A 26,428-nucleotide genomic window follows, 5' to 3' on the forward strand; every position below is an offset into this window, starting at 1 on the left:
AGACAGGGGCTCTGGAGTGAGCTCAGTCCAGTGCACCCAGCATCTCCTGTGTGGCCTGTGCTGTGCCACAAGGCAGGGGCAACCTTCCCAGAGCATCCCAGTGCCAGCCCCACACACCCCACGGCTTGGCCTCAATGCTGTGGAAGGGAGAGCAGCCCAGGAGCATCCCCGGGGTGGGATCTGGTGCTGTGGGGAGCGGCTTTTCCTCCTTGGAGGTCAAGTGAGGGTTTTGAGGAAGCAGCTCTGTTTTCAGGTGTTATGTCACTGCTCTGTGTGCCTTCGGGGCTTTGCTTCCTGGAGTGTGGCTGCGTTTCCAGCCCATTGCCTGTCAGAATCCCAGCATGACGCAGGCTTCCGAGCACCTTGGCTCTGACCAGGGTCAGGCAGAGGCCAGGCAGGGCTGGCCCAGGGGTATGCTGAGTGCATCATCCCCTCTGCATCCCCACAGGTCCCAGGCATCACCCCTGGCTTTCAATGCTGAGGTGCTTGCCCTGGGAGGGGTGGGAACTGTCCAGGGGTTTGGATATGGTGTAGTTGGAGCCTGTGCACAAAGGTGAGAGCGATTTTGCTCCTGGCTGCCCCATTTCTGAGCTGTAAATGCTTGTTTGTCCCTATTTGTTACCTTCTACCTGCTGCCGCTGGAGATGGTTTCCCTCTCTTCCCACAAGCAGGCAGTGATTGCCACCTAACCCTGTGGCTTGGCAAGAAGATGATCGAATAGACCCTAAAGTGCATCACACTGTGACTGGGGGCAGCTGATGGGGGATGCCCTGTCAGCCTGGGTCCTGCCCTCCCCCTGCACAGGCCATAACCTTCACAGGCATCCTGAACGCCCAAGACCAGGGCTTTGTGTGGAACCTGCTCCCCTCCTTGCTGCTGTTCTTCACCAGGAGGTGGCAGTTGGAGGATGCAGCCACTTGGACACCCGTGTCCATCCCTTGGGCCCCAGCACTACCTGTCCCTGACAGCAGCAGGAGGGCATCGTGCCTACCCCAAGCATGTGGGGAGCTGTGCTGGGAGCAGCCATGCAGGGCTGGGGCACAGGCAGCGTGATCCATTGCGTGAGGAGCGATGTCTGCTTGAGCTCCTCTGCTTTCTCCCCTAGGAACCAGTTGAACCAGCGGGTGAGGAGCGGTGCCCAACCTCACTGCAGTGCAGGGGTTGAAGTGTCACCAGGAGAGGAGGGGATGGGCAGGACGTGCCAGGCTCCAGCAGCTCCCAGCCTGGACAAGCTGTGAGCAGCTCCTGTGTGCAGCACCAGGTGCCAGGAGATGGACCCCCCTGCAGGTGAGTATGTGGCCTATTCTGCCCTTATGGAGCAGTGGTGGGGGTGTTTAGAGGCACAGCAGCAGCTTGGTACCCTGCTCCTCTCTGCTGTGGGCAGCAGCTTGACCTGTGGCTCTGAATCCAGCAGTGCTGCTTGGAGGCATCTTGGGATGTGAGGACATCTGCTCCTGAGGGTTTCGGGGCAGGGGCTGCTTCCCACACATGGCAGGGGGCAGGGGCTGGGCATGAAGCCGTCATGCTCCCACCAGTGGTAGGTGTGGGGACAGGGCAGTTTCGGCAGTGGGGTGATTCAGGGAGGCTCTTGCATCAGGCTCCTCCTGCCCCAGCTCCTCTGTGTGAGTCACTCCTGCAGCAGATTCCTGACCTCACCCCTGCCATCCCATGCTGGGATGTGAGGTCCCTGGGGTCCCAGCTCACCCCTGTCCCAGCAGCAGCAGGGTGCATTGGTTGCCCACCTCTCCTGGCTCCTAGATCCCAGCAGAAGGGAAGAGCAGGCTGGTCCTGCTTGTCTGCAGTGCTTGGGAGCTGCTGTTGTGAATGCTCTGCGGCTCCTGGGTGCCTGCCAGATCCCATCAGGTAGAGCAAGTGCTGCGGGTTACGGGACGCCCTGGCTCACTGTGTAAACACTGTGACCACAGGGGAAATGTTCTCACTACCCTGGCATCTGCCTATATTTAGCTGCTGTGAGGTCATCCTCACTCCTGGTGCTGCAGGCACAGCACCCACTGTGCTTGCCCTTGTGCAGGCCCTGGGGCAGTGGCCAAACCCTGCTGCCCCCAAGCGGTACCCATCACCACCCCTGCCTGTGTGCTGCTGATGGGCTCCACTGGGACTGACTGGGCAGCTTCCTGGTCAGGGATGCTGGGGTGAAAGGGGCTGTACTCCTGAGATGGGCTCACACTGGAGCCTGCTGTGACAGTGGACAAGGGTCTGGGATGGTGTTTGGGATGCACAGGGGCTTGGGGAAGCAGGAGCTGAGAGCAGCTAGAGAGAGGTGTGATTAATACCTTGATTAGTACTCTGGTGCCATAGGTGAGACAAGATTTGCTCTGTGCAGCATGCAACCCATTGTCAACAAAGAAATGGATGCCCATCAGCAGTGCTGTGCCTGGGTACCTTGCGGTCCCTTTGACAGTGATGGAGAGTTGGCTGTGGCTGCAGTGTGGATGGGAGAGGTCCTGCACAGCCCCATCATCCTCCAGTCCCAGCCCCGAGCCGGCAGCAGAGGCTGCTCACCCTGACAAACAGCCTCTAGAGGGAACTGCCTGTCCAGAAATGGGTCTGTGCAGCTGCACAGGGACACTGCCGGCACCGGCCAGGGTATGGCACTGCATGGCTGTGGGAGCACTGGGACAGCACCGGTGCCACTGCTGTGCCAGCAGCTCCGAGGAGTGGTTCCCCCCAGGAGATTGTGTGTGGGACCGGGAGTGGGGATGCAGGCATTGTCAGGATGGGCAGCTCCTGCTCCCAGCACAATGGGATGGGTTTGGGCACAGCTCCTGGCAGTGGAGCACAGTCCCTCCAGTTCGGATGTTCAGAACCCCCAGTGTCCCAGGCATTTGTCTGCAGAGCCCCTTCTCCCTTACAGGGCAAGAGCCGGCAAAGGTGCTTGGAGTGGTCCTGGCTGTCGGGCTGGCCTTGCTGATCCTGGTGGGCTTTGGCTACATCTTCATCCGGCGGTACCAGAGGGGCCAGTGCTGGTGCCGTGAGTATGGGATGTGGGGAGCACCCCTGACATCGGCTGGTCCCTGGGGAAGCCCACATGCAGGGTGGCTGTGGGGCAAGCTGGGGGCGAGCAGAGGCTGAGGGAGGGGGTGCACAGTGATGTCCTGGTGCTGCCGCCTACCCCAGGGGCTGTCCTGCCCTTTCCCATCCCACTGCACAGATCCTTGGCAAAGCAAAGGCTCTGACACTTCTCCCCTCACCTCCCCAGGGCCTGACTTCGTTTTCAACCTCTACCACACCTGGTGAGTGAAGCCATGTGGAGCCTTGGGGCAGGCTGGGTGCTCCCTTTGCATGGTGCTGAGGTCCCACAAACCCTCCCTGTTCCCAACCCCACTGAGCTCTGTCCTGGGGCAGATGCCCTGGGCAGCCCTGGCTGCAGGTCAGGCTGGCATCTCTGCCTTCCCTGCAGTGGGTCAGTGGCAGTGGAGCTGGTGCCACCATTCAGCATCAGTGGCTCGCTGAGCGGGGCAGGGAGCAGCTATGTGCCTTTCCACAACCAGGGACCATGAGCAGGAGCCGGGATGCGCAGGTAGGATGTTCCCTGCTCCTCCCTGCCTGCTGACGGTGAGGGGAGTGGGAGAAGCTGGTATTTGGGGTGGCTGGAGCAGTGGGGCTGTGCCCAGAGCATCCGTGCCTCGGAGCTCTTGGTCATCGCAGCTTTCCCTGGGATAATCCCAAGGCTTTCCCTGTGAAAGTCCTCTCCCTGCCTGTGGGGCAGCAGGGGCTTTCCCTGAGCTCTGCTTTTGTGTGGGTGTCCCAGTGCAGGCTTGGGTTTGCATTTCCTTCCCCATGTCCCCTGTCCTCAGCCTGGGATAGGGCTCACAGCTGGGAGCGATGCTGTGTAGAGGCTGTGTGCTCACTGTGCAGCTTCCCCATGCTGCCTCCCAGCACCCACTGAAAGAGCAACCAAAATCAGCTGCAGGGAAATTCCTGTGTTCTTCTCTAAAACACAGCCCTCCATGTGCTGGGTTTCCACTGAAAGCAGCGGTGCAGTTTCTGTGTTTTACAAGAGCTTCTCCATCTGCTCCCCACAGCTGCATTCCCCTTTTGGCCCTCCTTGGGCATGGGAAGGTGCCCAGGGCTGGCTGCCATACCCATGCACTGCCACAGCCTCCGCTTGCTTGGGCTGGAGGAAGAGGCAGCTGCCTTATCCCAGGCTTCCTCAGTGTGCATCCCAGAGGGACATCTACCATTCCCATCCCTCAGGACCACCTGGCCACATGCCCAGGAGACCTTGGGCCAGGGCTGTTGGTGAACAGGGCAGTGTGAGATTTGGGGAACCAGCTATGAAGGGTGGTAATGAGCCACAGAACTGGATGGCTGCTTTTGTGCAATAGAGGAAAATCTCATAAGGAAATGAGACTGCTTCAGACTTCCCTCCTCGGTGAAATGTTGGTACCAATGTGGAAATTTGTCTCCTGCGCTGACAGTGGAAGCAAACACCTCAGAAAGCCCCTGTGGGCCCACAAGTGCTGGGGAACAGGGGGTTTAGGGCTGTTTCTTCATAAACTGCTTTCTCAGAAGGAAAATGAGGAGGAACCTGGGAGGCAGCGTTGCTGCATGTAGAGAAACGGGTGGGGATGGAGCAGAGCTCCCCATCCTGCATCCCGGTAGGCAAGGGAGCACAAGCTCCTTCCCTTCTCCTTCCCATGCCCACTGTGCTGCTCCCCGCAGGGTCTCTGCAGTGCTGGAGTGGGGAGGAGGAAGGTGCTGGTACAGTGCTGGGACAGCCACAGTGTGGTGCTCCCCATTGCACAGAGAGCTGCTTGCAGGAGGAGTCAGAGCTGAGCATCCTCCTGCGTCAGGCTGGAAAGTGTGAGCCTGTGGGACTTCCATAGAACTGGAGGCACCGTCTGTGCTCCCGCTTGTGGGAGACAAAGAGCTGCTCTGTGGTTTTCTGGCAAACTCATCCGGCTTCCTTCGAAGCATCATCTCTGGGAGCCCTCGGCTGCAGCCTTGCATGGTGAGCAGGAACCAGCAGCACCCAGCGCTGTGCAGGATGCGGATGGAGGCTGATGGCATGAGCGTTTGAAATGACAACAGAAGCTGTGCTGCCTTTTGGTGACTCCATTTCCAGAGGAAGTCGAAAACAGAGAAAGTGAAAAGAGGCAGAGGAGATGGGGCAGTGGGAGGGTAGAGGATGCCCTGCCTGGCACTGGTGGTGCTGCTGCTGTGGCACTCACAGCCTGTTGCATGACACAGGCAGCGTGTCTCAGCTGCAAGCAGTGCTACGTCAGATGTAACAGCAGGAAGTGGCAATGCATCAACCGCCCTTCTGATGGCTGTGATTCATGTGTTCACCTGACAAAAGTAAACCCCAGGCTGGGTTTCCAGCAGCGCTTTAATGGGACTATCCCACTGTGGAGGTTCTTGGAAACCAAGTGACTTTAGGAAAAGCTCTCCAGTGACTACAGTCAAATGTAGCCCATGGTAAGTCCTTCCCATCTCAAGCTTGTTTCCATTCTGACAAAAACTATTCCCCCCATCCCCTTGTTCTGACTGGTTCTGCTCTGCTCCTCTTCTTCCCTGGTGTGCGGTCCCCAAGCTGCTGCCCCATGGAACGTGCTGCACCACCACAAGCTGCCCCGGTCCCTTCCCTGCTGCTCCCTTGGTGCATGTTCCCATCACACACCTCTCACCTCTGACATCTACCCCAGTCCTTAGATGAGAGTGAAGTTGTGATGTGGAAATGCTATTCCCTGTGTGAGAAGTCGCCCCTTGATGTGGGGGAAAGCCCATATCTGGAAACAGCAAACGCAGCTTGACCTTGCGGGAGGATGTACTGATGAATAGACAAAACAGTTTTGGATGGACCACATCCTTTCTGTATTTACAAATTAAATAGAATAAATAATGTCTGTACGCAATAGTGGCAGAACATGGACCATAGTGTGGCGTCAGGCTGCTGCTGGTGTCTGTTGTGAAAGGCTCGGACAGCATCAGCACTGCAGACGTCAGATGGAGGAGCCCAGCACTTGTCTGTGAAAGGGGGAAGGGGAGAGGGAAAACACAGGCTCTCGAGGATGCCCTGAGGCCACAAGCCCTGTGCTGGGCAGAGGAGGCAGGATTGTGCCTTGGGAACATCCTGGTGTGTATCTTTGGGCTTGGTGGCTGGAGGAGGCAGGGATGAGCCTGCCAGCATAGCCTTGTCCCTGTGTCTCCTTAGCTTTGTACCAGAGGGAAGGTGCAGCGTGGCTGGGGGCTGGCCACAGCAGTGCCAGGGCCAAAGCAGCCCCAGAAACCATTAGACTGGTGCTTCTCCAGTGAGTCTTCTCCAGGGCACTGCTCAGTTTGATGAGCTGACATCCAGGTGTTGGCGGTAGCTTATCAGAGTATCTGCTCCTGTGAGCAGTGGCTAGAAGAGGTAGTTGGGTCAGTATGTGGGGATGCTCACAGGCAGCTGTCCTTGCTGTCCCCACTGAGCAGGCTCAAGGGGTTGATTTGCAGCATGAGCCACTTGGTGCTGAGGCTGGAGGCGAGGGGCAGCGTCCCCATGAGGTCAGTGTTGAAGATGCTCAGGTCGAAGGGAGCTTTCAGCTGCTCAGGGTGGGCTCTGGAGGCCAGGGGAGCACCTGGAGCCCCATAGCTCAGCAGACCAGGGGCTTGGGGCCCTGTCTGGCTGGAAGTATCCCAGACCGCGGGCTCCTGAGTCACTCTCCATGGAGCAAGGTCCTGTGTGTGGCTATGGGGATGCTCAGGAGTGGACTGCTTCAAATACCCTTTGACCACAGGCAGCTCGGAGCACTCTGTATCCAGTGTAATGTCAGTGCTGCCCCGGCCCTGCGGGGATGCTGCACAGACTGAGAAAGGTATCCCCTTGGCTGGGTCCTGCCTTGGCTCCACCGTGCCCTTGGACTGCTGCAGGTACCCACGGAACTCCACATCTTGCTGGCTGGTGTCAGGGGGGATCCTGAGCTCCCCACTGCAGGGCTGCCTGTCTTCCATCGGGATGGTGTTCCCAGAGGAGCATGTCGGGCGAGGGCAGGAGCTCTCCAAGCCCACGCCACTGTCATCACCATTGGGAAGCTGAGTCTTGTATCCCTGGGGCTCGGTGCCCAAGGAGCAGCTCAGCTCCAGGGAGGAGGTGCGCAGGCAAATGCCACTGTCGGTGCTGGTGCTGCTGCTGTCTCTGCTCCCCATGGTCTTTGGCCCCAGCAGGCACACCTTGTCCTCAGGCCATGCTGGGAGCCTCCAGCCCTTCTCCATGGGCAATTGGGCTGTGCTGGTGCTGCTGATGGGGACACTGTCCTCATGGGGCTCCTTCTGGCACAGGAATAGCTGCTGGACCGGGTCTGCATCAGGGCTGCTGGAGGACGAGGGCTCCTGCTCTGCCCAGAGCGAGCTCTGCTTTATGAAAGACTTCTGGGAGGGAAAGCAAAGAGGGGTGTGAGCCATGCTTCACCCCTGCCTCTCCCAAGAGCTCCCCAAGCCTGCACCCTCACACCAGTAGCAAAAGGTACCATGCCTCAGACTCCCTTACCAGGACGGACGGCGGCCTCATGGGTCTCTTGATGTAGGTGCACACCAGCAGAGCCCCCAGGAGCCCCAAGAGCAGAAAGGTGATGAAGGAGGAGCTGATGGCACCCAGGACAAGCTCTGCAAGAGAGGACGTGGCAGAGTCTTCAGTGCATGAGCACGAGGGCCAGAAGGCTGAGGAGGATCCATGTCCCACACTCGAGGGCCCCCCTTCCCTGGCTCCCCAGCACTCACTGTCCCTGTGGCCGATGGTGACACACTGCTCGTCGGTGCGTGCCGTGCCGCTGTGCCGGCTGGCCACGATGGGCTCCACGCTGATGCAGTACTCTGTGTCCCAGAACAGGTTGCTGATGTTGAACTCCGGGGAGGTCTCCATCACTTCATACTGCAACAAGCAGAGTGTGGGCTGGTACCTGAGAGCTCCCAGCTCCTGCAGGAGTGCTGGCCTTGTGTGTTCCTCCCTCCTCCCCTCTTCCCTTGGGGTGCTACCAGCTAGACCCAAACTCCCAGTGAGAACTGGGGAGCCTACTGCAGTAAGTTGTGCACAGAAAGCTTTGCCATGCTGTGGTGAAGCTCTATATTAAGTTTTACAGAAGCCTGTACTTCGAAATGTGATTTCAACTTGAGCACCACTGCATGGGGCAGATGGGGCAGCTCATCTCACCGTCCGATTGTCCTGCGCCCTCCTGATGTACACCCGGTATCGTCTCATGTGCTTCTGGATGTCTTCGTACTTCACAGTGAGGTTCCCCGTCCGGAGCAGGAGCTGCAGCTGCACATGGATGGTGTTGCCCATCACAGAGAGGCTCTGGCCTGACAGGCGCAGACTGGCTGGAAATGGGTCAGTTGGAAGAGCACATCAGGGCTTTGTGCTGTTTGCAGCTCTGAAAGCCTTTGCAGTGGTGGATTGAGCTGTGACTGTTTCCTACAGCCAGTGCTGGATGTCCATGTTTTGTCTCATCCCATCCCACAGCCCGGCTGCCCAACAGGTAGGTATGAAAAGAGGGAAATCCCTGCTCCCAAAGTTCTTCCCAAGCAGCTTGGCACCCTGACCTCTGCCATCCTCGCAGCCCCTGGCCATAGAGTGGAGGCAGACACCCAACCTACCTTCTTGTGGGGAGAAAGAGCTGGTCCTTTGCCATGGGGACGTGTGGTTTCCAGACACAGCCCTGACCCGTGCATAGTAGCGGCGAGCAGAGTCCAGTGTGTAGTATGTGAGGTCACAGGAGTGCCCTGAGATCCTCATGCAGTTCGGGATGGCCGTCCAGGATTGATTCGTGCCATAGCTGCAGGGAGAAGCACCTGGGTGAGAGCAGTGTGGGCAGCACTCTGCTGTCACCGCTGGCAGTGTGAGATCCCAGGCAGGGGCCGAGTCCCCTTGCACCCCATCCCTGTACTCACACTTTGTGCTCCACTTCATAGAGGACATTGCTGGGGGAGTTGTGGCCTGGCTCCCACCGCAGCAGATGATGGGCTATCTCTGCAGCAAAGCGCACCTGTGTTGGCCTCTCCAGCCTCTCACCTGTGGGACAGGAGGGCATTAGGTGATGCTCCATGGTTCCCTTCCCCCTGATGCCTGCAGGAGCTGGGCAGAGCTCCTTGGGACTGTCTGCAGCTTGACCCCTGTGGTCAGCAGTGACCAGCCACCTACACCAGAAGGACAAGGGTTTCCTGTCCCACTTCCAAGTTTCAGTGTGTGCTCAGCCCCCTCTTTCCCTTCCTCTCCTCTGGGGAGAGCCCAGCCAAGAGGATCTGGGTGCTTTTCTGGTGTAAGAGCAGAGCCTGCTCTATTTGCATCCCTGACCACCCCTGTCATCTGCTAGCAGCTCTCTCTGGATTCAGCTTTCTTGTTTTGCTTCTCTGCTGTCTGACAGAAATAGACTTTTTCACACCTCCTGCCTCAATTTTGGTATTGTCACCTTGCCGCAGAGCATTGCTCGATAACATCTGTTCCTCTCTCTATGCTTGTTTCCTCAGCAGCCGCTGCCTGCTCCTGACCCCCAAGCCTGCCTGGGGAGGATGGCTGTCAGCAGAGCACGGCGCTAGCCACCTGCGTTCACTACGAGGTGCTGGGGTCACACTAGTGGGGATAAACAAGGCTGATGCCTGCCCAAACAGCGAAGGCAAGTGGTGAGCAGGAAGCCCTGCCTGTGGGCACCACCAGCCTGTGCTGCCCAGGCAGCAACGGTGTCCGAGCAGCCCCACTCCCTGCCTGCCTGCGAGCCTTCCCCCATCCCAATCCCCATCCCGTGCTGGGATGTCGGGAGCGGAGCATCCTGCCGGGACCACGGGGCTCAGACCCAGCGTACCAAGAGCTGTGGGCAAGAGACTCACCGAGTGTGGGCTGTGCGAGGAGCAGCGCTGCGCACAGCGCCAGGGCTGCGCCGAGGGGGTCCATGCGGGCTCCGCATCCTCTGCGTGCGCTGCGCTGGCTGAGCGGGGTGCGGAGCGACGCTTGTTTTTCCCCTGGAGGTTGGCTCAGTGACGTCTCGGAGGCGTTAGCGCAGCGGGAGGAAAGGAGCGAGCGGTGACTTCCACTTCTCTTTACCGTCCTCCCACTCACCGCAGCTCCTCTGGGCCCAGCCTGGGCATTTCCTAAGAGCAGCCTTAAAGGAAAAGCCTTGGGGGCTTTTCTCTCACTGCTGAGAAAGGGCAAATAGGAGTAAGTCGTGTGCCTGCCTCTGCCGGCTTCATTGTCTAACGAGGAGTCAAAAGCACAACACAGGGGTGAGTTTAGGGTGATCTACGCAGGGTACTGAGCATAGCAGTGTCACCTTGGGCCAATGTCCTGTGCCTAAAGCCAGCCAGGTCATAGCCAGCCCTGGAGCGCCAGGACACTGGAATCCCCTTTCCTGCTTTCCCTTCCTTTGGGTTCAGACTATATCCCAGACCTGGGTCCTGGTACAGCAGTGATGCACATGACTGCGGGGATCCAGCCTCAGGATGATGTCCTGCCCCTCTGGTGATGCTGGCCTCAGGTTCTAGGACCTGAATTGCCATCAGCCAGACTGGGAGTCCTCTGGTTTGCCTTCTGGCAGTCTGAATTACAGCAGAGGGCTTGAGGGCTTTCCTAGGGGCTGTGCAAACACAGGGGCCCTCGTGATAAAGAGCAATTTGTCTCAAAAAGAGGAATTTCCCACTGGGGAATTAGGGGGAAGGACACAGATAAGAAGAGCAAGAGAAACTGAGAGTGCTCCTGACAGCCTCAAAAAGCTGCAGAACAGTTCCTGTCTTGGCAGGCACAGAGGCACAGGACCTTGGGTCCTTCTGCACAGCAGAGGGGATTCAAGGAGCCATCTGAAATGCCTCAAGTGGAGATTTCTAGTTTGGTGTTCTCATCCTTCCTGCCGAAGCCTTGTTAGAGCACCAGCAGACCTGTCAGGATGGGTCCAGCAGTGCCACTGGGCAGCAGGGTGTCAGGCATGGCACGGCTGGCTCTTGTGGCACCCAGGGACAAGCAGGCTTCAGCTCCACTCTGCTGGGGCTATGGGGAATGAGGGCATGTGGTGGTGGTGCTGGATGCTTGGCACAGGAAGAGGCTCTCCCTTGCCAATTCCTCTGCTGAGCACCAGCCATAGGGATGGACAGGGAGGACTGCTCCAGCAGCAGATCCCTCCCTGGTTTCACCCTGGCTTGGCTTTATTCCTCCCTCTTTGGGAGCGATCTGATGTGCTGTCACTCTTCTATCAGCTCATGAGTCAGCTCTGGCAACCGCTGACTTCGGAGTTCTGAGGTGAAGCACAACCCATCCCACACAAAACCACGGCTCATCTTTTCAAATCAAAAGCAATGGACCAAAAATGAGGAAGGAGGGAGCCTTGTGGAAAGCCATGCTGGTGCTGGTGCCGTGGGTGAGCGGTGCAGAGGCTGGGGAGGAATGGTTGGCAATTTAGAGGAAAATGAAACAAGCTGAGGAGAAATGATAGTTCTGCTGAACTGGATCGTGAGCAGCACAGCCACCCATGACGCTTGTACTGCAGGGTGCCACGGGAGGAGCTGGTGCTGGATGCGGCAGAGCCTGCCTGCTCCATGGCTCAAGGTGTAGATGCTTCCCAGCATCCCTGTCTTGTCACTGCTTTCCCCTCATCCTCCATGAAATGCACTTGGCATCCTTGAGGCTGCAGGATGGTGCTACCTTTGCTGCCACCAGCTCTGCTATGAGGGACTACAGGGAAAAGAGGGCAGAGCCATCCTCCCAAGCAGAAGAAGGTAGGCACAGCATCCCCTGCCTGGCATGCAGCTGTGTCCTGTGCAGTCCCTGCAGCCCCAGCACAGGCAGAGGACCTGGTGATACAGACATCAGGCGTTGCTGACCACCTAAAGCATCTCATCAAAACCAAAGCATCACAGAAAAGAGCAGCCCTGTGTGTCAGCAGAAGCTTTGCATTCGTGGATCAACAGCCCTAGAGAAAGCTGCCAAGTTTCCTTTTCATCTTAACAACAACTGACTAATCTGTGAACAGGGATACCTGTGCTTTTAGTAACCTGGAAATCACCTCAGTCCAACAGCACAGCAGGTCTTTCACCAGAGCCTCTGCAGCTCCTCTGGCACAGCAAGGGTTGGGGGCTGCAGCAGCCCTGCTTAGCCAAGGGGCTGCCCAGGTCCATGGGGCTGTGTATGGAGCCAGAGGGCTGCTTCTGCATGGGCACAGCCCTGCCGCAGGACAAAGCGCTTTGCCTGGAAGAGCAGAGTTATCCTTTCACCATTCCCTCATGCCTGGAGGTCAGAGCAGAGTGTGGAAGCGCTGCTGGGCTTCCCCAGGCTGTGTGTGCTATTAGCACCTGGTCTGGCTAGCTGGGAGGGCAGGAGGGTGCAGCAGGGCTCCTGCCAGCAGTTAGCAGCAAGCAGGATTTCATGCAGGAGGTGTTGTGCACAAGGTGACATTTACCATCAGGTTGCTGGGGTCAAGCTCAGATGCAGGGTTCTCTGTAACTCACTCTCCGTAGGTGGCTTTGCAGAAACACCAACAAGCAAATCATTCCTGGAGCTGCCACTTGGACCTGCTCTCTGAGTACCCCCTTTCGGAAGAGAACGTGCCAGCTAGCACAGGCACACAGGCAAGGCCAGCTCAGGGCAACCCCAGCCAAAACCCTCTTGTGAGCCCTTGCATCCCAGTGGGACGGAGCCCTCTAAATGCTCTGTGTGAAAGCTAGAGGTGAAGGGCATGAACTGACCCCTCTGGAAAGGGATGGGATGGAGAATCCTGGGGCAGTGGGATCCATCCTGGGCTTTTTTAGCCTTGAAATCAAGGGGACTTTTAAGCAAGTTTCCTTCAAGTTCGGATGGCCCTGCTGCCTCCTGCCCTTCGGATGAGCAGGTGTGGGTGGGGAGCAGATGAATAAGGGACTTATGCTATGATTAATGCCAACAGAAATGTGCCTGGATGGGCACAGTGTCAGGATGGGGCTCACGGGAGGCATCACGCTACCAAACAGAGCATCCTAGAACTGGGTCATTGGAGAGGTTTCCTTCCTCCTTGCTGAGACACACGAGGACATTCTGGACTTCTCAGTGATCTTGGGGTTCACAGGATGGTTTAGCTGGTTTGGACATGGCTGTGCAACCCTTCCTCTCTCTCGGATGGAGCAGGAGAGGTGCTGAATGGGCACACAGAGGAGAAGGAGAGCCTTGAGAGCAGTGAAGGGACCCCAGTACCCAGGATGCTGTTCATCCCCAGGGCCAGCCCTCCTCTGCTCCCATAGCAGAGGCTCCTGCTCCATGGCCTGGCTGTGCGAGCCGGCAGCAGAGGCAGGTGTTTTGCAGGCTGTGCCTGGAGCAGTTGGGAAACGGGCTGGTCAAACTGGTTTCCCTCCGCGCCCGGCGCTGGCACTGACGTACGCGCCCGCTCGCCAAACACATTCTGCCCCGTCCCCACGGACCTGACTTGGCTCCGCACGGAGCTGCGCAGCGAAGGATGGCTGTGCCGGAGCTGTGAGCACAGCCCAGCCCTGCTCCGGCCCATGGACCTGAAACCCTCTCTGGTAAGGCACAGGCAGCTCTGACCCGGGTCTGTATCCATATGGATCCGCTTTCCTTAGGGCTTGGTGGAGGGCCCAGTTTCTCCTCCTGCTCTCTGGGGTGTTCCCTTCACAGCCTGTTGCTGCTGGCGGGGAGAAGGACCTGGATCAAGCTGCCCATGGGGCTGCTGCCGTCTGCACCCCTTGGCACATGGAGGGAGGATGAATGCTGCCAGCATTCCCAGTGTCAGCACAGAAGGCCTTAGGGCTCCTGGCACAGCTGCTCTTCCACACTGGAGTGAGTTTTGAACCAGGTGGTGGGAGCCAGTGCCACTTGGCACCCATGGGAGCTGCACCGCTAGCATTCACACAGCACACTGGTAGCAGTGGCAGCAAACTGGTGCTCTGCTTTCCTACTCTCCTGGCAGTTTTCCCTGTGCTCTTTTGGGACTGGGTTACCCAGGGCCTGCTTGGTCTCAGATGATCATTCTGTCATGGGGAAAACATCCATCCCCAGCCGGGCACTGGGCTCAGCCGCCCGGGCGAGGCTGTGGGTAATTACTGCACCATCCAGAACGTGCAGAGCCGGCACTGACGGGGTGGATGGTGCTCAGTGGTTGGCCTGCCCCCGGCACTGCTCAGCAGTGTGATCCCAGAGCTGGGTACCACCAAGAGCAGGCAGCAGCATTGTATCTTGGTGAGAGTGGGGCAGGAATTGGCATGCTCACGTATGGAGACAATTATCCAATACTGGATACCCACATTGGGCCACCCTGGGTTTGTCACCTGGGTTAAATGGTCCATTAGGAGTCTCGGGTGCCACCCTCATCTCTTCATCTTTCTGTGCCTTGTCTGTGCATTACTCACCCCCTAGAACATTTTCTGATCTCTCTGCCTGAAGAGCTGCTCACACAGGCATAGAGCAAGCTGTCCCTGGCTGTTGGGAATGACTTGGTCGATGGCACTTGTCATCTGCACTTGAAAATGGCCCTTATGTGCTTTGGGATTTCACTTCCCTGTGTGTTGCCCCTATACGGCATCCAGCAGGAGCATCCTCATGCACCTCCTGCCTGATTTGTCCCTGAGGATGAGGATCTGCCCCTCGAAGGGAGGCACCATAGGATGGGTATCACCAGGAAGGAACAAGAGCTTTCTCAGGCTAGGGAGGGTTTTGTGTCAGGTGAGTGTGAGGACAGTGTCACTACTGCACAGTCTGCTCTCTACAACCATGTTAAGGGATGATTCTCTACCTGAACAATGGCAGCTGCTGGCACAGGAGATGGAGGAAGGGAAGTTATCAGGTGCCCTGCACAGCCCTGATAATAGCCGGTGCTCCAGAGTGGCTGCAGCTGCCCTGCTGGATCCATGCCCATAAGGAAAGGGGCCAGCTATTTAAACCCAGCTGCCTCTTTCCCTTCTTGATGCTCCAAGTCTTGGGTGGCTGCTGAGGCCAGAGCTGGGTCCTGGCCCTAATTGCAACACCTCAGGTGTTGCCTGACTTCCATGCTCCCTCCCACTCTGAAACTGGCTGCCGGCTGGTTTCCCTGCCTTTCCTCCCATCAGGCATAGACCCTGAGCCTGCATCCCGGACCGTCCTGCTCCTGGCGATTGCCTCCTGCTGCGGATTTGGTGGCCAGTGAGTCCAAATGGATGGAGGGTGGGCAGTGCGAGTGGTAGTTCAAGGTGCAGAGGGGGTGGGCTTCTGTGGTACTGCTGTCTGTGGCTCAGGTGCTTTACCCAGCTCTGCTCAAAGCCTTAGAGCAGAGTAAGTGTGATGGTTTTAGGCTCATGACAGGTATAGGAAAGGGCTCAGCCAACAGACAGGCACTGTCTGCTCATCCCCCAGGCCCAGGAGTGAGGCAGAGTCCCCCTGCATCCCCAGCATCCCTATTCCCAGCTGTTGGAAGGTCAGCCCTGCCATGGGAAGGAGCTGGTTGTGCCCCGCTCCCTGTGCCTGGCTTTCAGACACCAGCCACGGCAGCACATAACGCTCTGGTGGCTGGTGGAGCGTTTGCAGGGAGGATGCTCAGAACAAGGCTCAAACCACAGCCACGCGTGCAAGATAAGGCATGGCTTCAGGTCTGACTTTTACTCAAAAGCCAGCAAAGGATGAGTAAAGGGTTTGTGGGCAGAAGTCACTGCTCACTCACCAGGGTAATGCACGTTCCTTAACAGAAGTATCTGTGTGAAACCACTGCAGTTTGTTCTGTGCTCCAGCAGCTATGCAACAGCAACCAGTTCTACTGGTTACCAGAAGCCCGTGGTAAAAGTTTTGTGAGCTTCTGTGATAGATCTGAAATGAAAACCACCTGGACTTTAGCCTTTGGAGGAAACAAGTAGCTAATAGGTCACCTGTGTTTCCTGCTAAGGAGTGTTAAGAGCAATGTAACCTATACCATAGTTAGGTGTTGATTTCAATCCTATGCACACTGGAGATGGCGATGCTTTAGCATCCGCCACCACTGGCTTACTGATGGAGCGGGAAAGGTTTGTTCTCTATAGCACTGATTCTGCTCATCTGTTAGCTGAAGGGTTACACTTGCTACAGGATGTGGCGTGGGAAATACCAGATGTGGAGATAGGGTACAAATGCCAGTGGAGATGGTACCGTGTGGGTATTGACAAAAACCTAACTGATACTTAGAAGGGAAAAATTCTTTTCCTATGAAAGGTTCCTGGCATCCATACATTGCTTTGTTCCTACAGTGGAGCAGGACCTGTTGCAGCTCTGGCTCTCTTGCTGATTGAATCCCCTTTCTAACAATGGCACTAAGGTTACCCAGGAATGTTTCATGGTGTGAAGAAGTCGAATCCCATTGGCATGATTTTATGTTTATTAGGGGAGGACACTGCAGGGCATTCTGCAGCCCTCCTGTGCCAGCCCAGCCTCACACAGCACCAAGGGGCTCCCCAGCACCTTTGGGAGAGCCATGAGAAGCCAAACCTGCAGCAGGGATGTCCTGAACTTGCCCACATGGAACTCAGGTGCAGGGAAACTGATCTTTGTCTCCAGGCTGAGCAAATTCAGGCTTGTTACTGCCGCTGATGGGAAGGGGTGAGGAGGAGTGGGCGATGCTGTGAAACACAAACTGCTTCTGCTGCTCTCATTACATGCAGGAGATGAGCGAGCTTCTGGGAGTCCCCTTATGGGATGGGGTGGCTCTTGGTGGCTGGGAGACATTAGCGGTGGCCATGCCCAGGGCCCGCAGGTGGCAGGAGGAGCTGGAGCCCATGGTGCTGTGGCTCCACAGCTGATGCTCCCGGCTGCGAGCAGCTCCTGAGGCACAGCAGAGGAGCTGGATGTGTCCTGTGATGCTCAGCACGGGCTCTGTGCGGGGAGCGTGACTCAGGGGATAATGCCCAGGAAGTTACACCACTGCATTGCGAGAGAGGCACAGCCAGATTCACAAAGCATGAGCCTGAGCAGGCTCCTGATTCCCAGCAGGAAACACAAGGGCAGAGGAAATCCAGCTGCTGGGGGTGACTTGGCGACAGTCCTCCCCCTCTGCCCAACATCCCCATCCTCTCTGCCCATCCCAGGGCCGGGAACCATCCCGGGTGCCACTCGCTGGCTTGGCAGGGAAAAGGGATGCCTCTGGTTACCTGGAAACGTCACCTCTAGCAACTGCAGGGCCAAACCCCAGGCACAGGCTTCCAGAGGAACATGTCTGAGCCAACTGCAGGCTGGTAAGAGCTCCCTGGGAGGTAGGGCTGGGTGTGGGTACCAAGCTGCACTCTGCTGCCAAAGGATGCAGAGACGTGTTTAGAATTGGATGTAGCCCAAGTCAGACTGGCTTCCCTTGAGCAGGCTGCTGTAAACGTGGTTTGTTGTGGCTCTGTGGTGCTGGAAACTGAGGGCTGAGGAGCGAGGCAGTTGGGTGACCTGCTGAGGATGAAGCCCAAGAGGGGATGTGACTGCTGTGTGCTGGCTGGTGATGTTCTTGTCATCCCTCTAAGGCATGCAGCCATTTCCTATTGCTAGAGATGTATCTGAGATGTTACAAGGGGCAGAGGAAACAGCATTTGGTTTGGGCTTTGTGCGCAGTTTGTTTCTGAAGGAAAATGAGAGGCTTCAGCAGCTGATGGAGCACCTGGAAGAGTGTATCTTAAGGAAAGGAAACAAATAGGTGTTCTTTTAGAAATCCATGGATCAGGAGTGACACAACTGCAGAGCAGCATTCCAGGATGCAGGACGTTTCAGGGCTTGGAATACACTGATTATTAAGTCTTACTAAATAACAACTGGAAATTGCCATGTATTTTTCAGATGGCTAATTAAGGATAGATGCATAAATTGGGACACTAGCCCCATGGAACTGGGCCACAATGTGACTGACCTGATGCCAATACCCAGCTGATCGCTCTCAGCAGTGATCAGTTTGGGAGATTTGGCCAGCAGCCTCCTAAAGGGGTATTGTGACAGAGGGGTTCTTAGCTGTCCCACACGGGGTACAGCTCTGGCTTTATGTACAGAAAGAGGCAGTAACAGCAGTAACCATCCATGCGGCTCACGGTGCTGTGGAGGGATAGGGACCACAATGGACGGCCACGCTGGGGAGCTCGGCTCCATGTCCTGAGCAGCAGGGTGGCAGCTCGGGTGGGCATCAGTCATTGCTAGTGAGGGTGTCCTCTGCCTGCAGACCACTGCATCGCCCAGCAGTGCACCTCCCAGCCTCCATGCCTCTGCAGCCCGCAACATCTTCGGTTCCCGACCCCTGAAGCCTAAAGAAAACGTCCTCTGCACCAGCTTCAAGCCCTACAGCCCAGAGTCCAGCCCAGCCCCGGCCCCCTGCACGACCTGTGAGAGCACACGTAAGAGCATGGTGCCGAAGGTGTTCTCTGGCCTCCCTGGCCCTAGGATGGGGAGGGATGGAGGGAGGCAGGGAATGGGTGTCTGTGCCCACTGCTGGCACAAGCCTCAGCCACAGGATGGTGTTTCCCAGGGGTGTGAAGGGTGCTGGGGGTAAGGGAGAGGACAGGGACCATGGCAAGATGGGAGAATGCCATGGGGCAGTGTGGGGTGTGCGTGGCCTTGCTCTCCCACGTCTTATGGGTCCTCTGAGCAGTGTGCACGGGGAACCAGGGAGTTCCTGGTATGGACGGGTGGACAGCAGGGTCTGGGCACCCTGGGGACACAGCGGCTCCCCCTGACCCTGCCTCTGCCCTGCTGCCAGGATCCTCCATGTTCAGAGCTCCCTGCATGAGCCAGCGACGGCTTGCGCTCATCTTCTGCGTCTCCATCCTCATCGTGCTGCTCGTTGCCCTCATCCTCCTGTGTGAGTGGGGTCCCAGCCTGGGGTGGTGCAGGGCTCCCTGGGGGTCAGCAGAACGTGGGACATCTACGCTGGGAAGTGCCATAGCGAAACCCGGTGCCGGGAGGCAGCAGGCAGAGAGGAGCTCTTCCCATTCCCTGAGCGTTCCTGACATCTGGTGGACAGGCAAGAGCAGGATTGCCAGGGATAGGGGATCTGCCTCTTGGGCTTGCTCCAGCTGGCAACCCCAGCAGCATCCCCATTCGCCCTCCCTGAGACAGAGGGTTATCAGGCAGGACCTGTCAGACAAAGTGCAGTCCATAGCTGGAATGGGCACACACACACTGGGGGAATTGAGTCCTTGTAACATCTTGCTGCTGGGCTTGATGCATCTTTCTGCAGGAGCAAGCTAGGACTGGGTTAAGTGAGAGATTAAGTGGAGTTAATGATGCTGGGCTGGCATAGGGACCCTCAGAGTGGTCCAGTCCTCCTGCAGCATTTCAGCCTGGCCTCAAAGCCAGTGCTGCACCCAGCTCACACCTTGTGTTTAGGGGTGCCCCATGCACCAAGACCTCCTCCAGGCTCCCATCAGGGTGGCTCACAGCAGCCTTGCCCCCTGCAGCAGCTCCAGCCTCACCCCAATGTTCATTGCTTCCAGTTATGTTCTGGCGCTCACAGACGGGCATCGTGTACAAGGAACCTGCCGAGAGCTGCAAGGACGACCCCGTGCGCTGCAACGGCATCGCCGACTGCTCCCAGAGGAGCGATGAGCTGGGCTGTGGTGAGGCACCGGGACCTGGGTGGCTGGAGTGAGGGCAGCCCCTGTGCGCTGGGTACCACTGACCCGCTGCTCCATCCCGCAGTGCGCTTCGCATCTGACGAGTCCTTGCTCCAAGTCTACTCCAGCACGGAGAGCCAGTGGCTGCCGGTGTGCAGCAGTGCCTGGGACGAATCCTTCTCCAGAAAGACCTGCCAGCAGCTGGGATTTCAGAAGTAATTCCCTGAGGATGGGCTGTTATCCTGGGCAGTGGAGCCCTGCCAACCCCATGGGCACTGGCTGTGTGAATGGTTCTCTGTGCTCTCTCCCCAGCACTGCACTTTTCTGCTGGAAGGCTGTGTCTGGTGCTGCTCTGGGTGTTTCACTCTGTCCCCCTTTGAGTGTGCAGGGCCTGGGTGGTCAGAGTCTGGCTGGGGGGACCCTCACTGCTCTCTCCTCTCACCTCCCAGTGCCTCCCAGACCGAATACATTCCCCTGCACATCTCTGGCAAGAGCCTCACGGTGAGCAGCGAGCAGGAGACCATCCAGCAGAGCCTCAACAGGTACCCGGCAGTGCTGCCTCCTGCCCCTGCCCTGGTGCCGTGGGGCTGTGTCTGAGGCTGTGTTCCCCCTTCTCTCCTGCAGCTCACAGTGTCTCACTGGAAAGTACGTCTCCCTGCGATGCACAAGTAAGGGGCTGGCTGGCAGGGCAATGGCCAAGGGTAGGAGCTGCTTTCCTCCCTTCTTTGCACAGGGCTGGGCAAATAGGGAGCGTTTCCCAGCAAATCTGGGTAATAGAAAACTACTATTGCATTCCCATGGTGTCCACTAGCCCCTATGGCTGTACCGAGCATTGATGGTGCCTTGTGGGTGGCTGGGGTGCTGTGCACATCCCTCTCCAGGCTTTGCCTTCTATCTGGCCCCTTCTCTCAGCCTTGCTCTTCCCCCCAGCATGTGGGCAGAGGATTTCTGGCCGCATCATTGGAGGAAAGGAAACCACTGTGAGCAAATGGCCCTGGCAAGTCAGTGTGCAGTATGGGCCCGTCCACATCTGCGGTGGCACCATCATTGATGCACAGTGGGTCCTCACTGCAGCCCATTGCTTCTTCATGTGAGTGCTGCTGCAGTGCTGCTGTTCAACCACTGCTGAGTGCCCTGGCTCAGGCACTCAGCCCAGCCCCATGGCTCACTCCTTGCTGCCTCCACCTCTCCCTGCAGGAACAGCATGAAGATCCTGGATGACTGGAAGGTGTACGGTGGGGTCTCAGACCTCAAGCAGCAAGCAGAGGCCATCCCTGTCTCCCAAGTCATCATCAACTCCAACTACAGTGATGATCACGATGACTACGACATCGCTCTCATGAAGCTCTCCAGGCCCCTGACGCTCTCAGGTGAGGCCTCAGCTTGTTTTGCTGTGGGGGTGGTGTTCAGGGGGATGGAGAGATTCTGGCAATGGGCAGGAGCAAGAGACAGCTCTGGCCCCTCATAAGAAGTCATTCCCTGGGCTGCTGCCAGCTGGAACTCCTGCTCTGCTGTGCCCATGCTACTTTCCCATGGTTGGGAACTGTCCCATCCTGCCCTGGCAGGTTCTGGTGCTCATACTGCCATGGGTTGGGGGTCCAGCAGAGACCCTGCTCCCTGTGCACCACGGTCCTTCCTGGGCACAGGGCTGGTGACCACAGCAGGAGCTCTGTTCCCTGGTGACTCATTCCTTCCTCCTCACCTGGTTTTCATCCTGTCCCGCTCCAGCTCAGGTTCGCCCAGCCTGCCTCCCCATGCACGGACAGCGATTCCAGACCGGCAGGTCCTGCTTCATCACCGGCTTCGGGAAGACCAGGGAGAACGAAGGTGAGGGAGGATGCGGGGCTCTCCTGTGTGCTGCAGCGTGCAAGAGGAGCCAGCGTGGCTCTGCTGTGCTATTCAAGGGCTGTTCCCACAGTGCAAGAAACCAGCTTCTTCCCCTGCTGCTGCAGGAATGCTGGTGCTGGGGGGGGTCTCTGGTGTGTTGGGGGCACAAGGCCCACCCTGCCCCACAGCTCCTCCTGCCTTGCAGATAACACATCCCCGAAGCTGCGGGAGGCTGAGGTGAAGCTGATCGACTACAAGATCTGCAACAGTGACAAGGTGTACGAGGGGTACCTGACCCCACGGATGATGTGTGCCGGGTACCTGCAGGGAGGGAAGGATGCGTGCCAGGTGAGCTGTGGGGGTCCCACAGGGCAAGGTGGGATGATGGTGTCCTTTGGCTGAGTCCCAACAGAGGAGCATCTCCTGTATCCTCTGTGACAGGGTGACAGTGGAGGACCCCTGGTCTGCGAGGACAACCACCGCTGGTATGTGGCTGGGGTGACGAGCTGGGGGACAGGATGTGGCCAGAAGAACAAGCCCGGAGTCTACACACGTGTGACAAAGCTCCTCAACTGGATACACAGCAAAATGGAGGTGAGGAGATGTGTCAGGGCTGGGACACTCGTCAGGTGGGTCGAGGTGCATTGAGAGGGGCTGTTCCCCCCAGCCCAGCCCCTCACCCTTGCTCTTCCCCCTCTCCCTTGCAGAGTGAGAATGACTAACACCAGGATGGACACTTGCTCTCGGGCCAGCACAAGCCCCTGCCCTTGGATGCTACCAGCAGATCCCCCCACCTCTCTCTGGACTGTGCCTGCAGCCAGGGCCCCGCTGCTGTCCCAGCCCCTGCACATACAGCACCTGCACAGTGACTCTGCCCTCGTGCCGTGCAAGGGGCCTGGTGGCCAAGCACTCATCCAGCCCTGGTCCTGCAACGGCTTCTCTGGTGCTTCTCATGTAAATAGATGTATCCGGACTGGGGTGTCCTGAGTGCTTCCTGGCAGGATCAGCGGGTGAGGGGCTTGCTTGGCATTGCCTGCTGATCCCATGGCGGTGGTGGATGGAAGCCAGGAGCAGGAATGCCATGGGATGCCTGTGGCTGGTCACAGTTGTGTTGCTCTGGGGTGCAGCATGGTGCTGCCCACACCACAGGCCATGCTCCCTTCTTCATGGGGGCCGAGCAAAGGGGAGGCCTGAGGAGCAGTACCTGCTCATGTTGGCAGGTAGGTTTAGGAAGTGCCTGTAAGAGAAAACCCTGTCTGTGCATTTCCCATGCTGTGGATAGGGTCTGAGCTCTCGCTCCAGGACTGCGTGTGGCTGGGTCCTGTTCCTGCCTGCTCCAGGAGGATGCCAGCAGCAGCATGGGGCAGGGCTGCTCTCTGGGCTGTCACAGAAGCCAGCAGCAGCCAGAGGCCGAGGTGGAGCGTGATGCAGACCAGCAACCTCTGGGGCAGAACCAGCCCTGGACCCTGCTGTTAGTGCATTGACCATGCTGGATGTCTTCCGTTACCTCCCTGGGCAACCAGAGCAGGCACACACTAACCCCAAGGAAACCAGTGCCAGCATCTCCCTGTGGAAGCTACAGGAGACCTCCAGGTTGGCTGTGTGAGTGCCTGTTGGGGGAGCAGAGGCTGCTGCCCTTGCTGAGGCTCCTGTCCCAGATGTGTGGTCAGCAGCAGAGGGGTTCTGGGGTGCTTGGCCACTGCACTCAATAAACGTTTTGGTAGTGCCCTGTGTGGAGATGGCTCTTTTGGAGTGCCCAGATGCCATGGGAGCTGCAGGAAGGGCTCTGTGGATGCTGTGGAGCAGGATGAAACACTTCCCTGAGGAGGCTGCACAGCCTCTGCAATTGCCCCGTGTCAGAGGACTGCAGTAATGAGCATTTAGCATCAAATCTTCATTGGGAGGAGGAAAGGTTTCTTGTGCTGGTTCTTTGTAACCCATCTTCTTGCAGCTGGAAACTTTAAAGGAGGGACTGGTGCTTTGGGGAGCTCACTTTGAAGTAGTTGAAAGCTGCTTCACAAGCCTGTCTGTGCCAGCTCCAGCTGCTGTGGTCCCTTCCCTCCCCTGCATGGGAGTGTGATGCCCACCTCTGCAGCCTGGCTTCTGACCTGCATCCCTTAGTGTGGCCATTGGCACTACCTGACGTTAAGGTCTTTTCCAACCCTAACCATTCCACGATTCACTGGGTTCTCTGTGGCCTGGGAGGGCTCATTTCTCATAAGCAGGCTGGAGATGTAAGGATAGGAAGTCTTGGGGTGCATGGGCTGCTGTGGGCATGTCCCAGTCTCACCTCCTGGAAGCATCCCCTGGATTCCTAGAACCTGCTGCCTGCTGTGGAAAAGGTTAGCTGCAGGCAGGGTGCTGTGGGTTGTATTTTAGTGTTGGGATAGCAGGTCCAGCCCGGATCTGTGTGTGCAGAAAGCACCCAGCCCTCCCTGGGACATGGCCCCAGTGTGCAGGGAGGTGCTTGGTGGCTGCCCTGGACTTGGCCCCAAACAATGAGAGTTGCTGCCTTTGGGGAAGCACTGAGTCAGCCTGACCTCAAAGAGCCTGTCAGAGCAGCAGCACAGAAACCTCCCACGGCTTGCGTGAGCCTCCAGCACAGGACAAGGGGCTGTTCTCACTTCATAATGCCTCTGCTGCTCAGTCACTTGAGGGGGAAGAACCTGCTGCTGGCAACAAGCTGCCCATAGCTCAGGCCGGAGAGGGATGCTCCTGGTAATGAATGATGCTGTTTCAGCGCATGTAGGACCTGCTCCTCTGCTGTGAATCTCACAGGTTATTGCTCTTCTGCTCTTTGAAATAGTCCCTCAGGGCAGACAAATTATTTCAGCCCTTACAACAAATGAATTTCTCTTCTAAACACCCAGTGGTGTTTCCTCCCAGCCCCACTGAACGGTGTGCTGTGTTTTCCCAACGGATGAAGGTTTCTAGCCAGATCACAAGTGATCAGTTTCTCATGGAGCTGCTCTGGGGCATCTTCTGAGATGAGGGGCCCCGAGTGTGGCCCCGCATCTGTTTCCAGCCCTCTGTGCTTTGGAAATCACAGGCCAGTGTCCCCAAGGGCTGTGAATGCCAAAACCGCAGTCTGGCGGGCACCATGTGAATTACCGCCCATTAGCAGCCGTTCTTCCCAACCTCTCCTTTTATAGCTTTGCTCTGTTGTGTCAAACTGCTCTGTTTATAGGGTTTCTCTGTTTATAGGGTTTCAGGGATGATGTTTCTCTACAAAAATGTTTTTTTCCATAGTTTCGGCTTGGTTCCCTTCCACACGCAGTAACATCATCACTTGGCACCGAGTCGCTGGACTTCCAGCTTGTGCAACACCCACCCTGGCTGTGCTGGCCTAAGGAGCACAGCCCTCAGCAGCTCCAGCACGGTCTGGTGCTTTGCTGGTGGTTGTTCCGAGCACAGGGAATGACTTAGGCTAATGCAAAATGATGTTATTGGGTTAAACGCAGCCATATGGCTACACACAACTTTTGGCAGTGCTGTGTTCTCCTGACCGGGCTCAGGGCTGCATTGCCACTGAAGGAGCAGTTTGGAAGCTTGGTGTTAGAAGGGAAAGACCTTATAAACGGAGGCAAAAGCTCTGGAGAGCAAGAGGCTCCTTTCCCTATCCCCTGACAGGCACCACTGCACAGGAGGGAGATGCCTGCCCCATGGCTCCTATTGACACAAAGAGCATGAGGAGCTCAGCCCAGCATAAATCAGCACCACCTCAGGCCTCGGGGCTGTTAGCCCACATGGCACCACAAAAGATACAGCCCAATTTTGCCAGTAAATAAGTGATGCCTTGGTACAGTTCTCTCTCTGCAGATGAGATGTTTGCCATTAGCAACTGCTGGAGCTGCTGTCCCTCCGTGGGAGCAGCACAGAGGACCCAGCACTTCCTACCTTCACCCTGGAGGCTCTATTTCAACAACAGCTGAGGAGCAGGTAAGGTTAGAGAAGCCCAAAACATGATTATAACTGCCTGATCCCTGCCTCGCTCCCTGCAGGGTAACGGGCAGCCTTATTGTGTTATCCCTACATATTAAAGGAGACTTGATGTTGTCCAGCTCCTCTCTGTTGCTCTGTATCTCTTCACCCTCTGAATAATTGCCTTGAAATGCCAGTGCTGGTTTATATTCCTTTTATATTTTACTGGAAACAGGGAAATGAATGTACAATGCACTCCGTGTCATTATTGCCTGATTCCTATCTAAGATGCATTTGAGTTATTAAGGAATGAACCAGCTTTTCTGTGATGAGAGCATTGCTAAGGTGTTTTACAAGAAGAAATAGCTCTCCAGTGCAGCAGCATGAGCCAAACAGATAGGGGTGTGCCAGCCTGGCTCAACAGGAGCAGTGCCCCCCATAGCACTCTGCCAAGCCAGCAGTGCCCTCAGTTGCCCCTCTGACACGGTGCCCAAGCCCTTGTTTTGGTGCTGTGGTCAGCAGCAGGGCAGGGCTCAGCAAACTGCTCCTGCTGCAGATGCCACAGCCACATCTGGCCCTGGCCAAAGCCTGTGAGTGCCTCGGTGGCTCCAAGCAGGGCCAGGGCCGGAGCTCCCCTCCCTGCTGTGGCTGGCCATGCACATGCGTTCCCGCTGGGGACTGTGCAGGGCTATATTAAATACATCTCCCTCCCGGATCTTGCTCCTCCCAACATGCCCAGCTGTCCCATGGAATAAACTGGCAGGTTTCCACTGAGCTCCCTGACAGCAGCAGTGGGCCCAGCCCTTGCCTTCTCTTGGTGTTTTGTCTTAAGTATCTGCTGCTTCCTGAGCTGCTCTGGCTGAGCCCCAAAGGGTCTGGTTTTCTGCAGCTGGATCTGGGGGAGTCAATGCAGGTCCTGAGCTCACCTGAAGCCAAACCAGGTCTTACCATCACCGAGCCACCCCCAGCTGCCCAGCAGGTCTGGCAAGGGTGACCCTAAGATGTGACCGAGCAACGTGACCTTAGCCCTGTGAACTGGCCACATGGTTTGGAAGCGTGGAGTCCATTCTCAACAACACCCTTCTGCTCCTGAAGCGAGAAAGAGAAGTTTCTGCACCATGTTTACCAGTTCATCTACACAGGCTTTCTATCACCCCCATCGACGCTCCTGCAGCCTGTTGCTCACTTGCTGTTTCTCCCACTG

General features: G+C 57.2%; 2 protein-coding genes across 8 annotated transcripts; one reads left to right on the forward strand and one right to left on the reverse strand.

Annotated features, from left to right (window-relative positions):
• Window positions 1–5,840: 5,840 nt before the first annotated feature.
• IL10RA (interleukin 10 receptor subunit alpha) lies at window positions 5,841–9,904 on the reverse strand. Of its 4 annotated transcripts, XM_034069647.1 has the most exons (7): window positions 9,823–9,904; window positions 8,890–9,010; window positions 8,596–8,774; window positions 8,153–8,319; window positions 7,723–7,873; window positions 7,493–7,608; window positions 5,841–7,374 (listed from the first exon to the last, which is right to left on the reverse strand). In XM_034069647.1, the coding sequence occupies exons 1-7, from the start codon at window positions 9,884–9,886 to the stop codon at window positions 6,403–6,405; spliced, it is 1,770 nt and encodes a 589-aa protein (XP_033925538.1). In that variant the 5' UTR covers window positions 9,887–9,904; the 3' UTR covers window positions 5,841–6,402. The 4 variants fall into 4 exon arrangements, with proteins under 4 accessions (XP_033925538.1, XP_033925537.1, XP_033925536.1 ...); XM_034069646.1 differs by having other exon boundaries at window positions 5,841–7,371; window positions 7,493–7,873; XM_034069645.1 differs by having other exon boundaries at window positions 7,493–7,873.
• Window positions 9,905–13,270: 3,366 nt separating this feature from the next.
• On the forward strand, window positions 13,271–23,034 carry TMPRSS13 (transmembrane serine protease 13). 4 transcript variants are annotated; one of them, XM_031044079.2, is made up of 14 exons: window positions 13,276–13,470; window positions 15,010–15,082; window positions 18,087–18,258; window positions 18,621–18,722; window positions 19,357–19,479; window positions 19,562–19,691; window positions 19,926–20,018; window positions 20,101–20,177; window positions 20,407–20,566; window positions 20,674–20,846; window positions 21,205–21,303; window positions 21,509–21,651; window positions 21,745–21,897; window positions 22,011–23,034. In XM_031044079.2, the coding sequence occupies exons 4-14, from the start codon at window positions 18,629–18,631 to the stop codon at window positions 22,023–22,025; spliced, it is 1,260 nt and encodes a 419-aa protein (XP_030899939.2). In that variant the 5' UTR covers window positions 13,276–13,470; window positions 15,010–15,082; window positions 18,087–18,258; window positions 18,621–18,628; the 3' UTR covers window positions 22,026–23,034. The 4 variants fall into 4 exon arrangements, with proteins under 4 accessions (XP_030899936.2, XP_030899937.2, XP_030899939.2 ...); XM_031044078.2 differs by lacking the exon at window positions 15,010–15,082 and adding an exon at window positions 16,987–17,133; XM_031044076.2 differs by lacking the exon at window positions 15,010–15,082 and having other exon boundaries at window positions 13,271–13,470.
• Window positions 23,035–26,428: the final 3,394 nt, after the last annotated feature.

The sequence above is a fragment of the Melopsittacus undulatus genome, chromosome 15 (genome assembly GCF_012275295.1).
Source record: "Melopsittacus undulatus isolate bMelUnd1 chromosome 15, bMelUnd1.mat.Z, whole genome shotgun sequence".
Classification (NCBI taxonomy): Eukaryota; Metazoa; Chordata; class Aves; order Psittaciformes; family Psittaculidae; genus Melopsittacus; species Melopsittacus undulatus.